The following is a 17,425-nucleotide window of genomic DNA, read 5'->3' on the forward strand; positions in this document are numbered from 1 at the left end:
GGACTGGAGCCACGCAGAGCCGCGCCAGCGGTAGCAACTCCTGACTCGGGGCCTCTGAGGGAGGGGAAGGAGGAGAAGAAGGGGGAAGGGGGGCGATTCCCAAAAATCGGAATTCCGATTTTAATCGGAAGAATATCATGTCTGAGTGGGGAAAATAGGAGTAGGAAGGCGTGTTGGAGATGTTCGCTGCCTTGAGTTATTTGTAAAAAGAATAAAGGCGGGATACAAATAAGTGAACAAAATTCCTGCTCTTTTTTAGAATGTTAAAAAAAGGATCGTTGTATGAACATTTGATTGTCTTTTACTAATAAAAACTAGAGAAACTGTCACACAAAAGCAAAAAAGAAAGAAAGAAACTTAGCCGTCTATTTCAGGTTAACTCAATCAATCATGCCACTATTTTAAAAACAACAACAACAACTTGCAAATCACTTCCCAGTAACTACTCTGGGTCCTTGAGTTGTAGAGTTGCCAGGCCCCAGAACCTTGTCAGCAGCAGCAGGACTCAAGACGTCTGTCTTCTCTCCCGAGACTCAGCGACCTTCACGCGCTTCTCCTTCCCACTTACCGGTGGAATTCTTGCGCTTCTTGCGGTAGCTGCCCAGAATGGCCCGCGGAGAGGTGGCAAGGGACTGCAGTGTAGGTGAAGGCAAGACCTCTTCCGGCTTGAACTCGGGCAACTCGGCAAAGCGCTCCTCAAAATCCACTTCTGAGAGAACCCTGCTGGGGCGCAAGAGGAGAGCAGGGAGGAGTCAGGCAAGGCAAGGCAGATCCCCCAGGCCCTCCCTGTTGCTTCCCATCCAGCCTCCTGGGCATCCCTCCCTACGGCAGTGCTGCCCAATCACTCCAGGAACCCCTCTAGGAATAGGGCCTTTCTAGGGATTCCAGGGGGCCTCAAGTACAACTTACACAGGTCTCTGCAGCCTCTATTCTGCAAGGAATTAGAGCCCTGGGACCCAGCCATCATAGGGCAGGCGAACAGAGGTGGGAAGTTTGATTCAGTGTGTTAAAAGGTGCTTCCAAGTAAGCCTGTGGGTGTGGCTGAAAGATGCACCAGCTTAAAAACTGCCCATGTCAGGGACCTTTGGCTCTTCCCAGTAACTGGGTTGTTGCCCAAGCAATAATAGTCTAGTGGTTAAGGCACCGGGGTAGAGAGCAGAAGGTTGTGAGTTCTAGTCATGCCTTAGCCATGGAAACCAGCTGGATGGCTTTGAACCATTCAGTTTCTCAGTCCAACCCACTTTTTTTTTTTTAGTTTACTTTATTGTCATTGCACCTCCTACAACAAAATCAAACACCATCTTCAGTGCACATCATGACCATGAAAATAAACACAAACACACATCCTTCACACTCCACACATTGAACTGAAAACCTCTGACACCGCACCAACACTGTACTATACATTAGAATTCAAAAGAGCTGCTGCCCTGGGATAGAAGCTGTTTTTCAGCCTCTTTGTCCTTGTTTTTATTATTCTGTACCGTCTGCCAGATGGTAATAGTTCAAAAAAAGGGGGTGCCCAGGATGAGATGGATCTTTAAGGATGTTTTGAACTTTCTTAAGGCAGCTTCACAGAGTTGTTGTTGTTGTAGGGAAAACAGGAGGAAGGAATATTGTGTGTTCGCCACCTTGAGTTATTTATAAAAGTAATAAAGGTGGCATATAAATAAAATCAATAATAAAATAGCACGTAGGAATAACTCTCTTAGTTTTTATACATCCCCCAGAATCTCTTTGCCTTTCCTCTGAGCCTATCTGGGCCTGTTTCCTTGTGAAAAAGAATCTCTTCACAGGTTCAGGTCTTGCAACTATCCTGTTGCCTTGCACTGTGAAAGCTCCAAGGCCCATGAGGGAACTACTGACCACCAAGAGAGGATTCGGGGAAGTGTTTTTAACATGCATTCCGTTCCTCCCGCAGGTTCACTATCGTTGGAATTCCAGCAGAAGGTACTCCGAGAACCCAACAAAGCCTGGCGTGGCTGGCCAAAGAGGAGAGACGGAAACGGACGAGAAAGAGATGGAAGAGGTGCAGCTTTTCTACAGCTGCAAATCGCCACCATGATAAAGTCACAAAGAAGTGTTGTCCCACCCAACCCCACCCCTCCAAAAAGAATACAATCCACGTAGTGGGAATCTTTCGGTCTCTGGGCACAAGACACTGGTCCGCGCTCGCTTTCCCGCCACTCACTTGTCGACCGAATCGAAGGTTTTCTTCAGGGGGGGAGGCCGGACCTTCATTTTCTTCCCACCTGGAGCCTCCTTTGCTTCAAGGCTGTCTGTTGGAGGGGCTGCTGTTGGAGGGGGAGCCGAAGCGCCGCTTTGGGAGCCCTCTCCGGCGTTGGACGGGATCGGGCTCAGCGAAGAGGAGGAAGGGGGAGCTGAAGATGAAGCCGAAGCCTCAGGACGAGCCTCTGGACCAGCTGATCTCCAGTCAGGGGAGCCGGGGAATTTCGGGGCCTGGACGAGGAGACAAGGACAGGACGCTAGTGAGCAGCTTGGAAGAGACGATTCCAACCACGGGGAGGAACACAGCAGCAGGTTGCCGAGGCGCAAACAGGAAGCGGTTCCTCTTTATTAGTTTTGAGAACCAGGATAAGATAGGATCCAATCTGGCTCTTGTCGCCGGGATCCAGATTGGATCCTGCAACATTATCCTGGGATGCATATATTCGCCTTCATTCATCAAGGTAAGACAGGGGTGGTTAACGTTCACCTCTGGGAACAGCTGGGTGTTCCAGGAGGCTGATCCACCTGCCAATCAGCGGCTTGTGCTGAATCAGGCTGCAATGATGTACTTTAGCTCAGTGATCCCCAACCTTTTTTATGCCGCGGCCCGGTACCGGCATCAGCTGGGCGCCGCCATCTTTTTTTGATGAAAAAGTGCTTCCGGTGAGCTTTCTACCCGGAAAAGCTCACCGGAAGCACTTTTTCATCAAAAAAAGATGGCGGCGGCCAGCAACCAGCGGCCCGGTAGGACTTGTTCCGCGGACCGGTGGTTGGGGACCCCTGCTTTAGCTAGCCAGGATGCTAAGGACGCTAGCCAGGCGAATACCGATGGAGGGAGGCACAGGCAGAATTTTTCCCCTTATTTTCCTCCCCAAAAATTAATGTGTGTCTTACGCTCCGGAGCGTCTTATACTCTGTAAAAATACAGTACAGCGTGAAATTTAAAAAGGCTGCTTAGCGCACCACGAGCTTCATAGACCTGCTGCAGGGTATATATTATGACCCGGGGCGTGACACAAAAATAACAAAGTCACAAGAGTAGAATAAGTTCCCTTTAATGCCTCCAACTTGGGCCTCAATGTCAAATTATCCTCGGCTAAATATCAAACTCTTCCAAAAAACAGTCTACAAGTCTGAGTAAATGCAGTCCGAACCCAAAGTAAAGATAATTAGAAATAAAAAAAACCAACACAAACCACACTGAAGTTATTAGGCCAGGATAATAAATTGCAGACTTCCACAAGATAATGCAGCAACCAGAGTTGGGATGACACCAAACCCCAGATAAGCCTCAACCAAGATAAAACACACTTTGCTTATATCCTGTTCTCCCAGCTGCAACTAATGAGAGGGATCAGGGCCCTTATCCCTCCCGTAAGCCACGTTGCTCCCTTCTCCGTTCCTCCCTGTGTGCCCTAGGATGAAGAGGGGGTGGCCCTGGGTCTTTCTCTGAATGCCCAGCCGGACTGTGCTCTTCCCCTGTTTCTTCCACAGCCACACTCCCACTTCCTGTCAGCTGCTCAATCAGAATCAGACTCCAACAAGGGCATGACAGTATGGCTATGGTGGCCAGAAGTCACAAAGATGGCTTATGGGGAGTGTGAAAGATGCCTGGCAGTGCTGTTGGGCTTTCTTACCGTTTCAGTCCCTTTGCTGCCCAACAGAGAGGGCGGTGGAGGCTCACGGGCAGCACCCTCTTCAGTGGACCCCGCTGCCGTCTCCCGCTGGCTCCAGGTGGCTTCTGCGGCCGGGGTCTCCGTTACTTGCGGCGGCTGGGATGCCGGGGGCGATATTGGCTCCCAGCAGTCTCGCTTCAACTCCTGAGCTTTGGCGGGGCTCTTTTCGGCCCCCTGGCAGGCAGGGGAAGAGGGGGTGTCCTGGGGCCCTGCCTCGCGTGAGGGCCGTTCCAAGGCTTCGGTCTCCCGGTGGTATCGCGCTCCTCCAGAATCCTGGTGCTGCCCCGCAGGAGGCCGGACGGGGCCTGGTGAAGAGACGGCTTCGTAAGAACCAACGGGGATGTTAGCAATGGTGGCCTTGACTTTCTGGGGAGGCTTGAGGGGTGGGCGCTGAGGCCGAGTGGCCGTCGAAGGAATCACTTGTGCAGCTGGGAGGGAAGGAGAGAAAAAAGGTGATCGTGAGCAATAACAGACCTCGACTTATCACACCATAATGGAGCCCAACGTTTCTGTCACTAAGCAAGACAGTTGTTAGGGTGAGTTTCACCCCATTTTAGGACCTTTCTTGCCATGGATGTTAAGTGAATCACTGCAGTTGCTAAGTTAGCAATAGCAATAAGACTTATACACCACTTCACAGTGCTTTACTGCCCGCTCTTCTCATCACTCCTTATTGCCCACCCCCTCCCACTTGGGACTGTATGACTGTAACTTTGTCGCTTGTATCCCTACGATTTATATCGATTGTTTCCTGTATGATTTGATTGCTTATTATACCCTGTGACTATCATTAAGTGTTGTACCTTATGATTCTTGAATCTTTTCTTTTATGTACACTGAGAGCATCTGCACCAAGACAAATTCCTTGTGTGTCCAATCACACTTGGCCAATAAAGAATTATCTATCTATCTATCTATCTATCTATCTATCTATCTATCTATCTATCTATCTATCATCATCTATCTATCTATCATCTATCTATCTATCTATCTACTCTATCATTCTCTCTCTCTCTCTCTCTATCATCTCTCTCTATTTATCTATCATTCTATCTATCTATCTATCTATCTATCTATCTATCTATCTATCTATCTATCTATCTATGTGGTTTACAGGGTCAGCCTCCTGCCCCCAACAATCTGGGTCCTCATCTTACCAACCTCAGAAGGATGGAAGGCTGAGTCAACCTGCAACCTGGTGAGATTCTTTTTTTTTGAAGTTTTTTTTTATTTTGTAACAAAGACAAACAAAATAAAACCATCTTTCCATTCAACGGTGTGTCGGTTGGATACATATCTCTTGTGCTCATAATCCTATTATCATACATTTCTTACTTGTTTATATTTATAATCATTCTAATCAATATTTAAATCACACTTATCAATTGTTATAGTATCATTAACATTATTATCTTTCAAGAATATATATATATATATATATATATATATATATATATATATATATATATATATATATATATATATATATATATATATAAATTGTTATAGTATCATTAACATTATCTTTCAATAATATATTTCACCTTTAGATTATATTCATTTTCTTACTCAATCTAATTCAATCAATTATATTATATTATTACATATTTCAATTTCTTACTCTTCTATCTAGGCATTGATACAATAAATTCCAATTTTTTTAATAGTCCTTTTCTTCCTGTTCTCTAATTGCCACTGTCAATCGACTCGAGCCTGGTGAGATTTGAACTGCCAAACTGCAGTCAGCAGAAGTCACCTGAAGTACTGCATTCTAACCACTGCGCCACCGCAGCTCAATGTTTACTTGAGAGTTGGTGTGATGCTAACCTTGGAGTTCCTAATACGTTTTAAGTGCATCTGGCTTCCCCACTGACTTTTTGCTTGCCAGAAGGTTGTGAAAGGGGATCCCGTGACCCCAGGAGATGGCAACCGTCATAAACACCCGACAGTTACCAAAAGTCTGAATTCTGGTCACGTGACCGTGGGGGATGCTACAATGGTCATGTGGGAAATGGTCATAGGTTTCTTCGGTGCCGTTGTAACTTTGGTCGCTAAATTAAATGGTTATAACCCAAGGACTACCTGTAATAAGAGACGGTCACCTCCCATTTCCCATTATTCCCCCCTCCCCCAATTAATCTCCCCCTTCTCAACTCCGCTTGTGGATCTGCATTCATCCCGTCATAATAAGATGCAAGGAAAATCCAACTATCGCTGGACTAGACTAGGTCCAATTAAAATGAGGTCGGATGCTTTCTGGTCCAGGTGGGTTGTGGGAACCTGCTCTACGAACCAGGCCCCCGAAATGATCATCATACGATTCATCTGCTTCGGTGTCCCGTCTTTGGGCCACAAAGATTTCGGCTAATCTTGTTTTGTGGTTTAGCTCAGCACTGAGCACCAAGCCTGGCTTGAAAACAGCCGAATCACAACTGCTGAACCCGAACCAACGTGGCATCAAAAATATTGACGCCACGCAAGAGGGAATTTCATCCTTTTTCCTTTTCTTCGTGACCAGCAAAGCTAAACGAGGAACATCATTTTGAAGGAGAGATTTATCTGCGATTTCAAAACAGGTTCTTTTTGAGTCCCTGCCTTGGTTCCCTCTTCCGTTTTCTCTCTAGAAGACAATTCCCACCCCCCCGCTTTCCCCTTGCAACTCCAATGCCCATCAGCCACCGCATACCTGTGGAAATCAGGCTGTGGTTGGAACTCCCAGTGCTCTGACTGGCGCTGCCCCCCTTGGGCAGGATGGCTGTGGGAGAGGAGACCGTGGTAGTGCCCGTGGCAGCCACTGAATAGACCACACTGTGACTGGCGGACTGGACAGGACTGGTCCCTGTGGGGGTGGGGTAGACGGCAGTGATGACCTGTCCTTGCCCAGCACTGGAAACTGGGAGTTGAGGGCTCTGAAGTGGGGACACCCCCACTTGTCCTGAAGCCAGCACCGGATTCTGACCTGAAGGAAACAGACCCAATGCAGGTTTCACATCAATATTCTTTGAGGTTGGTTTTCTCCATGATGTTGTGTCCTCAGGCCTTTAAGCTTGGCATTCTGCTTGCTTGCCCCCCACCCTGCCCCACAGCTACCTCCATGGCCTTACCCGAGAGAAGTGGGCCAATAGCTGTGAAACCCAGTGCCATGGGGGCAGGCCCCACTGGGGACTGGACGTAGGTGGTGGTAGGAGCAGCCGGGGGGATGCTGGGTTGAGAATGAGAAGTTGAGGTGCCCAGGGAGAGAGCATGTCCTGCTGCTGACTGCACATAGGTGATCCTGGAGACAAAGACGGAGGGAGGGAGACAGGAAAGAAAGAAAAGAAAAGAAAAGAAAAGAAAAGAAAAGAAAAGAAAAGAAAAGAAAAGAAAAGAAAAGAAAAGAAAAGAAAAGAAAAGAAAAGAAAAGAAAAGAAAAGAAAAGAAAGAAAGAAAGAAAGAAAGAAAGAAAGAAAGAAAGAAAGAAAGAAAAGACAGAGGGTTATTTTATGGCAGTGGCTACAGGCACATATGTTCCCCATGCCTTTAAGAACCAACCATTTCAAAGTCCTACCTGGTGGAGGAGGAGGGCAACAGGACTTTCTGGGCCTGGCTCGGGGAACCAATGACAGCCGTGGCCATGGTGCCCTGGAGCGCAGCAGGGCTAAGTGGGGGCACCAAGGTGGCGCTGCTCTGGGAAGGGGGCTGAGGCTGGACAACTGGCACTGGAGTGAGCTGGATAATCTGAAAGGGCAGAAAGACTCGATCAGCACAGGCAGCCAAGAGGAACACCAGGAGGCCTTAGGCTGGAGGCGAGACATTTTGTCCCCGGGAGCAAAATAAATAAATAAAAAAGGAGCAAAACCAGACCCAGATGCAATGTCATTTACCAAATCTGTACCATTGCGGTAAAGAAATTTAGCAAGCCATAGTATTCAAATACACTTGGAGACAGATGACTCAGTCTGCATGAGACACAACGTAGGGTTTCAGTCTTTACTACAACAGGGAAGAAGAGAGAGGAAGTACAAGTGGGCAGGAAATGGTGATCACCAGCAAAGGGGGACTGCGGTTCTCTTTAACAATAGCTATAGCAATTAGATTTCTATACCGCTTCACAGTGCTTTACAGCCCGCTAAGCGGTTTTACAGAGCCAGCCTCTTGTCCTCCAAAATCTGGGTCCTCATTTGACCCACCTCGGAAGGTTGGAAGGCTGCATCAACTGCCAGCTGTTCGGCAGTGTCGATTTTGATCGGCTCGATTTTCGAGCCGGTCAGAATTGAACTGCCAAACTGCTGGCAGCTGGCAGTCAGCAGAATTGGCCTGCAATACTGCCTTCTAACCACTGCGCCGCCAAGGCTCACTATGCTCCTTTAGGCATATGAAGTACTTTACTGTTTCAGAATTGCATTTTGGAGAAGCAAAACCTCCAAAACTTGACAGGCCCAAAAGGATGGTTTTGTTATTAAGTCTCTTTTTCCTCTGGTTTTCACAGTCCAGAGGCTGAGAGGTTGTTGTTTAAAAAAGAAAGAAACCAAGCAAAACGAGGCACTCAAGACTTCTAACAGCAGTCCTGAAGAATGCAGTTTTCCCCATATGGGAAATCTCCAAATGTTTGCAGATCTGCAGGCAGATACATCTGGAGAACACCAGGCTGGGGAGCAGACTGAACGTTTCTTTTCTTTTCTCTTTTCTTTTCTGAGACCCCAGTTTTGCAGAATAGATGTGCAATATGTACACAGGTATTTAACATTTGTATGGATATCTAACTCACAAAACACACACCCACTCTCATTAAAAAAAAAAAACAGAATTCGAACAATCCCAGGTATATCTTAAGGGTATGAAATATTCGAGGTATTCTGGTGTTATTATAAACTTTATCCAGATAGGCTGCTAGCAGGCAGTATGAGATTCCTTCTGCCCCAAGCATGCTTTCCTTTAGAGTGCAATATATATGTTCTTTTCCCCTGGTCTTCACAACCTCTTTCCCAAACCCAATCTTTCAGAAACAGCCTTGCAATTTAAGAGAATTACTGGTAGTCCTTGCTTAACAACCCGTCAGCAACGGCCAAAGTTATGCTGGACCTCTCCAGAGTTATTTACAACCCATTCTCGAAGTTCTGATAGCCGCAACTCCTTGGGTCATGTGACTTGGCAACTGTCTTACATTTATGACAGTCTGCTGCATCCTACAGTCATAAAACTGCCATTTTCAACCTTTTCTTGGCCAGTTTCTAGTGTTTATTTCTGGTTTCCGCCAAAAAACATCTACTAAGGAAAATGCACTTGTTAAATAACTATGATGTTCGCTTAGTGACTGTCGCAAAAAAAAATTGTAAATGGGTGCAGCTGTGTGGTGGCCCACTTAATGACCATGACCTAGGACTCTAATTCCAGGCTCAATTATGGTTGTAAGTCGAGGACTACCTATATATTTCTGAGGCTACAGTTCTCTATGTTTATCACTGAGAAATTCTCTTTCACTGGATGTTGTGCCAAACCCTCACCATCCTTATGGCTTGTCTATCACCCTCACGAATCTGACACTCACCTATCTATTAGGGCAGGGAATCTGTTTCAGATACTACATGTCTAAAATGCAGCAAAACAAACAATTGGTGCCCATCCTGCACTTCCTGCCAATCATAAAATCTATACTATGCAGTATGCAAAACTGTTTATTCATGTTAGAAATTCTGTTTATATAAAGCACCATAGAGCAAAAAAAAAAAAAAAAGAGTACAGTCACTATGTGTTTTACTGCTTAACTATTTTACTGAAACAGGAAACTTGTCTCAGAACAAAAGAGCTTAGAGTATAAATCACAGATCCAAATCTGTAAACACTGCCATCTACTGGCTGAACACTACGGTAGTTGTTGCATAGAAATACATTCCAACAATGAATTTCAACAACTCATCACTCCCGCTTTCTTCCACCCTGTCTCTTCTCCCTCCTTACCTCATCCTGTTCTGCAGATACTGACCTTGCTGGCTGGCTGACTTCCATTTTGCACTGGGACAGAGAAAGGTTGAGTAACCAGAGGCAGCTGGGCGGCTGAGGTGGTCCTTACTGTCACCTGGGAGGCTGCCATAGGCACCAAGACTTTGCCTTGCACTTGTAGCCCTGCGGGGGGCATCACCTGCCCAGACACAAGGTGGGCTGAATTGCTGGGAGATGGCGCCTGCACAGGGGACACGGACTGGACTGTGGGGAGAAGGGGGAGGGGGAAAGAGAGAGAGAGAGAGAGAGGGGGAGAGAGAGGAGAGAGGGAGGGAGAGGAAGAAGCGTATTTATTTTACTGGTTTTTTTTTTCTTTTAACACACTCCAATTTGCACTCTGGGCAGGATACCAGTGTAAAGACGTGAAACTATTTTAAAAATAAGACAGTTAAAAACAATACACCCCTCCCCCACCAAAATAAAAAAAGCTAATCCCATGATGAACACCGCAAAGCAAAAGAACTAAAAGAGCCGGCAGAACGAAGTCGTTTCACAGCCTTCAAGAGTTCAAAGCACTAAAATATTTTGCTTGGAAGTAACTCCGTGAGCAACTTTCGGTGGAGGCCGCCCAGGTCAAAGAACTCTCACTGGAACATCTGGCCCATGAACCCCCCCCCCCCCCATTATGTAATTGCAGCTGAAATGATGGATGAGGCTACAGTTGCATAGGCATAACCCTCAACTTACAATTTCAAGGGAATCCTTGACTTGACCACCACAATTGAGCTCAAAATTCCTGTGGCTAATAAGCAAGGTGTTTGTTAAGGGAATTCTGCCCCATTTTACAACCTTTCTTGCCACACTTAACTGCAGTGAAATTAGTAACACCGTTGTTAAGTGAATTGGGCATCCCCAATGGACTTTTGCAAAGTTGCAAAAGGGGATCGATCGCATGACCCCTGGGACACTGCAACCGTCATAAACGTGAGTCAGTTGCCAAGGGTCTGAATCCTGATCAGGTGTCCACAGGGAAGCCTGCAACGGTAGTGTGACAAACTCATAAGCCTCTTTTTTTTTTTTTAGTGCTGTTGTAACTTCAGATGTTCACTAAACAAATGCTTTACCTGTATCCCCATATCTGCTTAGCTTTATCCAACGGGGTTCCTCAAATGAGCTAACTCAGGGGTCCCCAACCACCGGTCCGCGGACCGGTACGTCCGCGGAACAAGTCCTACCGGGCCGCTGGTTGCTGGGGCCGCCATCTTTTTGATGAAAAAGTGCTTCCGGTGAGCTTTTCCGGGTAGAAAGCTCACCGGAAGCACTTTTTCATCAAAAGATGGTAGCGCTAGCGTTTCAGTGAGCTTTTCCGGGTTCTACCCGGAAAAGCTCACCGAAGCGCTGGCGCCGCATCTTTTGATGAAAAAGTGCTTCCGGTGGTCACCGGAAGCACTTTTTCATCAAAAAAAGATGGCGGCGCCCAGCTGATGCCGGTACCAGGCCGCGGCATAAAAAAGGTTGGGGATCACTGAGCTAACTGACACCATCATCCTCTTTTAACAACCCCATAATCCCTTATGGGGTGGAGTCAGGGCAACTGAACGGAGCAAGCAGAATGTTTTTTTTTTAGTGGCTGGATGCCCTTCCCGTTGCCAATGCGGAGTTTTTGTTCAGCAGATATAATTCTCATTGTGCCCAGAGAGAGATAAATATCTGCCCCTACCTAGGATCGAACTCACAGCCTCCTGATTGCGAGGTGAGAATTCCACCTCTAGGCCACTGCACCACTCTAAATGAACTAACTTACACAACATAATTCAAAATCCAGGAGCCATTAATTTCCATGGAATTGGAAATTTGGCAGACTTGGGTTGGCTTTGTTACTGCTGCCTCGGCCTTTCATAGACTGGACCTGCCCAAGTCCTCCAAAGGGTGAGTAGACCAACCCTTCATTTGGTATCCAACTTGTTAACTAACAAGCGCCTTTATCCGCTATATCTTTATCTGCTAGAGATCAGTAAACCAGTCCTGCCTTAATCTTCTGGAGGCCAGATAGACCGGACCGGTCTAGACTGGACGTCAACAGTAGTCAAATTTACTTAAAGTTGGAAACTGCTCTGGCCCTCATTTTTGCCCTTGGTCATTCTTTTTCTCTGTGTAAATAAGGAAATATCTCTGAAACGATGGCCCAGGGGGATTGTTCTAGTCCTTAAGAAAAGTTGGCCAAGGTTTCGTTCCATGAAAAGGTCAAGAATATTCAAGGGTTGTCCAACCATGGCAACTTAACACCCGTGGACTTCAACTCCCAGAATTCCCCAGCCAGCCAAGCTGGCTGGGGAATTCTAGGAATTGAAGTCCACAAGTCTTAAGAGTTGCCAGGTTGGACACTCCTGCTTGGCTGGCTGGGGAATTTGAACTCAAGACTGAAATGTTACAGAGATTGGACCCCGGTGGTCTTAACGCTTACCTTTGGGTGCCGAGGACATGACGGTAACGCTGTTGCCGTTGCTTCCTGGGGCGGGCTGGATGATGGGGATGGCTTGTGGGGCAGCGATAACTTTTCCATTGGGGGGAGGCAGAGTGAAGTGAATGCTGGCGGCTGCAGGAGTACCTGTGGCTGCTGGAATCTTCCCCCCGGTTACCTGAAGTTGCTGAGGCAACGTAGGCAGGATGTACTGAACCTGAGTGATGCTCCCGGCCTTTCCTGCTGCGCCCGAAAAAATACCTTGCGGCTGCAGGATGCTAAGGGGCACCGGCCCGTTCTGTCCGGTGGGATTCTGAGTGATGAACTGGACAGAAGGCTGCTGGGCAATGGCCCCAGGGGGCAAAACAGTCACGGGGACGCCAGCTCCTCCGGCACCGCTGGCTTGGCTGTAACCTTGGGTTCCTACCAGGAGGTTGGTCACGACGCTTCCTTGGGCCGGGGGGCACTTCCCTACGGCAGCCAAGCCTTGGCCAAGAAGCGGCCCAGCTACTAAGTGAGGAGAGGTGGCTTGGATCCCAGCCACGGCAGAGGTCTGTGGAGTCTTTTTGTCGGCGTAGAGCAAGCCGAGTCGGCTGACAGAAATCCCTTCGGGCTTCGCACCGCCGTCGGGAGGCGGGGGGCTGACCAGCGGCAGCGGGTCCCCCGTTCCGCGTAGGAAAGGTTTGCTGGCGATAGGTACAGGAGTGCTGCTAACCGGCTTGACCACGTTGGTGACCACGGTGGATGCCATCCGGACCAAGCTGGGCGATCCGCTGTAGCCGATCACCCCCATGTTTGGGGCGCTGAGAGATGGGGCGGTCACCAGCACGGTGCCAGTGGACAAGCGGGTCGAATCCGGCAGCACCACAGTCTGCACCGCTCCACTGGGCGAAGAGATGACGGAATGGGCGGGGATAGAGGGGGGAGCCGTTCCGGCTTCAGGAGGGCCCTGGGAACTGCCCGCGCTGTCCACTCTCTTCCGCCTGTAGGGGGCAGCGGCTGGGTCAAAGCGGGCCTCCAACCGCTTGGCTGGGGGGTTGTGGGGACGGAGAGCTCCGTGCGGCTCTTGGGTCTTGAAGGGGCTGGGGGACATCTGGAAGGAACTGTAAGGTTTAGGTGGGGGCTGCTCCTCGTGACTGTGAGGGGGAGGTGGGGGCGGTGGGGGCGGCTCCAAGTCCAGAGGAGGTGGTGGGCGACATGGGGCAAAGGCGGCAGAAGAAGGAGGCAGGGCTGCTGACCGGATCACCGGGGCGAAGAGCTTCCGTCCAAAGTCCTGCAAGCAAAGGGGAACGCTCTTAAAAACAGCCCCGGGGAAAGAGCAGCCTTGAAACTGATCCAGTCCCGGTTCAAGTCTCATCAACAGCCGTGGTGGCGCAGTGGTTGGAGTGCAGTGTAGCAGGCTAATTTCTGCTGACTGCCAGCTGCTGGCAGTTCGATACTGACTGGGCTCAATTTGACTCAGCCTCCCGTCCTTCCGAGGTCGGTAAAATGAGGGCCCAGATTGCTGAGGGCCATAGGCTGGCTCTGCAAAACCGCTTAGAGAGGGCTGTAAAGCACTGTGAAGCGGCATATAAGTCAAATATAAGTGCTATTACTATCGAGATGAATTGAGACTTTCTCCAGCTTCAATCTATCAGGTGCATAAGAACGGGCACGTAAGTTAATGTAAGGTGAATGTTCCCAAACATGATATACAGGGGCTCACAAAGAACTCCCAAGTCAGAATGGTCTTTTCATGCCACTTAGTTGTGCTCCCCCCACAATTTCTGTTTTACTATTCCTACTGCTGCTGCTGGTGCTGCTACTACCGTACTACTACTACAACATTCACGTGGGGAGCATCTCCCGAGGCGCTTCCGGGTTGGAAGGATTAGCTGGCGGCATCACCATTGCCCTAGGGATACCCGAGGAGGCTCCTTTCACGTCCCTGTTATTTTCCCACCGAAGTGGATACCTATTTATCTACTTGCATTTGCGTGCTTTCAAACTGCTAGGTGGGCAGAGAGCGGGACAAATTTCTCTACTTAAAAAAGCTTTTGTGCTAACCAGCCTCTTGCTACTCACACACCTTGCTGTCAGGTTCATCCCCTAACGATCCTTCGCTATCGCTGTCCGTCACTCGTTCTTTGCACTTCAAGTCGACGTCAGGCGGATTGAACCCGTCTTCAGCTGCAGGCGGATTGAACCCGTCTTCAGCTGCAGGAGGAAAGCAACGAGTCAGCAAGATCCTGTCTCCCCCATCTCGCTTCCCCTATGAAAACTCTCCAGGAGGAGAGGCAGAGAGGGTGGCCGCCAGGAGATCGTGTTACTGCAGATACGCTGACTGCAAAAGCAAGCTCAGTACAACAGGGATTTGGGAGGGAAGCCTGAGTGTCCCAGTGCACCTATTAGAAATCTTAGAAGGGGAATTCAGCTCAGCTGAGTACTCAAAGAACTAAGGAAATGAAGTCGACAGTCAGCAAATCACTATGGCACAAGAAACCACTGTAAAGGCAGAGAAGCAAGATGGTAGGCAGAAACGCCTGGTTCCTAACTGGCCACCGCCTAGCTCTGAAACAATGCATGCAGACACCGATGGAGATTCTCAGTCATCCAGGTCATGGTTATCCCAAAGGTGTTCTTTTCAAAAGGCAAACTTTTTGATTTATTTTTTTTCTTCAACAACCAGATGACTGCAAGGAATATAAATCCACCATCTTGGATGAGAAACAAAACATCTTCAAGGAAAAAAACAACAAGAACATCACTGGAAGCTTTTAAGAAGAGGCTAGACAGCCGCTAGTCTGAAATGGTAGTGTTTCCTGCTTGAGGAAGGGGTTGGACTACAAGACCTCCAAGGTCCCTTCCAATTCTATCACTCTAAGAAAGTCTAGCTGCCTTTTGTGGCGGGGGGAGGAAACACTTTTGGGACAGGTCATTCAGATCCATCATTATCAAGATTACTGAGAATACAACCAGATCTTCTTCAAGCAGGAATTGTGGGTTCTCCCGTTCTTATTGCTTTCACACAACCTGAGCCCTGGTGCACAGCTCATTGTTTCCTGCATCTGTAAGCAAAAGATTCTTCAGGATTTCGTGGCATATAGTGACTGAACTTTGGGATTTTCTCCACAAAAAATATTTTCACTTCTGCCGAACCACTTATTTTTTCTTTTTCATAAAGGAAATAGGTACTGCCTTATATCCAATTTCTATTTCCTGTAACAGATTCCACGTAAGGGAATCTGGTTATTATGTTTTATTCCGCCAGCTGTTAAAAAGTTGCTCAAGAAAAACGTTTGAAAATCCCAGCTATTTTAAAGGAAAGTGGCTCATGCATTAGAGTCTGGAATTAAGCTTGGGTCAATATTTAACAAGATGAAAATGTTCCTCAGAGAGGATCTTGCTGCTAAAAAAAGAAGCACCTTTTAATTTCTAGTTATCGTTTGATAAATGTCAGATTATGTAGTCAAGGCAGTCCAAGATGGGCTAACATCTTCTAGCCACATGTATTTATTTCACACCTCTCACTTATCTCATCCTATGTATGTCTCTACTTGGCAGTTAAATTTTTACCTTCTATAGAGAGCAAAATTTCAGAAACCAGCTGTTCATAATACAGATAGTCCTCAACTTACAACAGTTCGTTCAATGGTCGGGCTTAGTTTTGGGGAGGAAAATAAGGGGGAGGGAGATTTTCTGCCTCTGCCTACCACCATCCATTGGTATTCTAAAGCTGCTTGGTGCTATGAAACTAAAACGGAAACGGAAACTCCTCTCCTCTGCTTGTGTTTTGCATTTGGAACAGATTTCTTTTCAGGTGGGGAGGGGGAGTAGAACTCCTTAGCATCAGAGCGTGTTAATAATAATAATACACGTAATACTAATGCTGATGGTCATTTCAAAAAATCCTTTCTTAGTGAGAAACTAAAAGCCAAGAGGAAGATTCGTGCCAAATTTCAAGTTTGTACGCTTTACAGTGCTGGAGATTTTGTACAGTTCTGGAGATTTCGTGAATGGTCTTTCGCTTTTTTATATCCATATCTATCTATATATACACATACAATCATTTTAAGAAATACACCTTAAAATAAATAAATATATATAGATATATAGATTAAATAGATAGATTAAATAGATTAAATAGATTAAATAGATAGATAGATAGATAGATGATAGATAGATAGATAGATAGATAGATAGATAGATAGATAGATAGATAGATAGATTGAAGGCATATTTCTTAAAACGATTGAAAACCTCTCTCAAAATGTCCCTGGCTTCTGTTTGTTCCTGGAAAACTCTCCTTGGCCTGCCGGAGAAAGCCATCCGACTTCTGCTGTAAAAAGTCCAGAGCCGTTCGAGCATGTGGTCCTCACCAATGACGTCATCGTCCCCTTCCTCCTCACAGATCACCATGCGTTCCTCGTCGCTGGTCATGTCTTCACTGGTTGTGCGTTGAGAACGAGAGGCACGGGAGGAATGTGGGTGCAGGGAATGGCGGGGACCCTCGCCTGGGGTTGCGAAGGGGGACCCTGAGGGGCCCAGCCCCCCATATTGACCCTTCCCGCTGGCATACGGAGACTGTCCCGAGCAAATCTGAAAGAATAAGAGAGTCAACTGTTAAAAGACATGGAGAGGCAACTTCTAATGGTCGGTGAAGACAACATTTTGGGGGGGAGGTTTTTTTTTGCACTGGGCACACCGATTTGCCAAGCCCTGTAAAGAGTTTCCAATTCGTTTCCAGGTACAATTCAAGTTCTTGGTCATGGCTTGGCACCTGAGGCCCTTCAAGACTAGTTGCTCCGACCAGAACTGGCTGAAGGCACTCCAAGGAACCGAAAAAGTGCCCTTGAGCAAATGACCTTAAGGAGTTAGAAGCTCCACCTTTCCAAGAAGTTTTTTGTATTGTCTAGTGTACTGACTTCATGCTGCGCTCTGCCATTTCAGGTTACGTGTATGTGTTTGAGAATGAGTGGGGGGTGGGGGGAATGAAGGAGAGAGGCCACAATGGGTGACCACAGAGGGATATAAATTAAATCGTGATGGACAACCTGACATTCCAAGATAGCCTGCATCCCTGAATCTTCAGAAAACTCTCCAATCATGTTAGGTTTAATCAATGAGAAGCCTAGGCCGGTCTATAATATCTAGGAAATAA

At 47.4% G+C, this 17,425-nt stretch overlaps 1 protein-coding gene across 6 annotated transcripts in view; it reads right to left on the bottom strand.

The window, feature by feature from the left end:
* The window catches only part of CIC (capicua transcriptional repressor), a 51,006-nt gene that overhangs the window by 4,206 nt on the left and 29,375 nt on the right, over window positions 1–17,425 (bottom strand). For 4 of the 6 annotated variants that reach the window (XM_087971094.1, XM_087971098.1, XM_087971093.1 and 1 more), the window contains exons 9-18: window positions 16,644–16,863; window positions 14,354–14,454; window positions 12,289–13,558; window positions 9,868–10,088; window positions 7,453–7,622; window positions 7,010–7,179; window positions 6,592–6,864; window positions 3,867–4,333; window positions 2,192–2,460; window positions 569–723 (exon numbers count right to left, since the gene is read on the bottom strand). In XM_087971094.1, coding sequence (XP_087827220.1) covers window positions 569–723; window positions 2,192–2,460; window positions 3,867–4,333; window positions 6,592–6,864; window positions 7,010–7,179; window positions 7,453–7,622; window positions 9,868–10,088; window positions 12,289–13,558; window positions 14,354–14,454; window positions 16,644–16,863 — 3,316 coding nt within the window. The remainder of the gene's footprint in view (window positions 1–568; window positions 724–2,191; window positions 2,461–3,866; window positions 4,334–6,591; window positions 6,865–7,009; window positions 7,180–7,452; window positions 7,623–9,867; window positions 10,089–12,288; window positions 13,559–14,353; window positions 14,455–16,643; window positions 16,864–17,425) is intronic. The other 2 variants (XM_087971099.1, XM_087971097.1) reach the window with 1 other exon arrangement.

The sequence above is a fragment of the Notechis scutatus genome, chromosome 8 (assembly GCF_049901735.1).
Source record: "Notechis scutatus isolate UNSWTSFEM ecotype Mainland chromosome 8, rNotScu1.2, whole genome shotgun sequence".
Lineage (NCBI taxonomy): Eukaryota > Metazoa > Chordata > Lepidosauria > Squamata > Elapidae > Notechis > Notechis scutatus.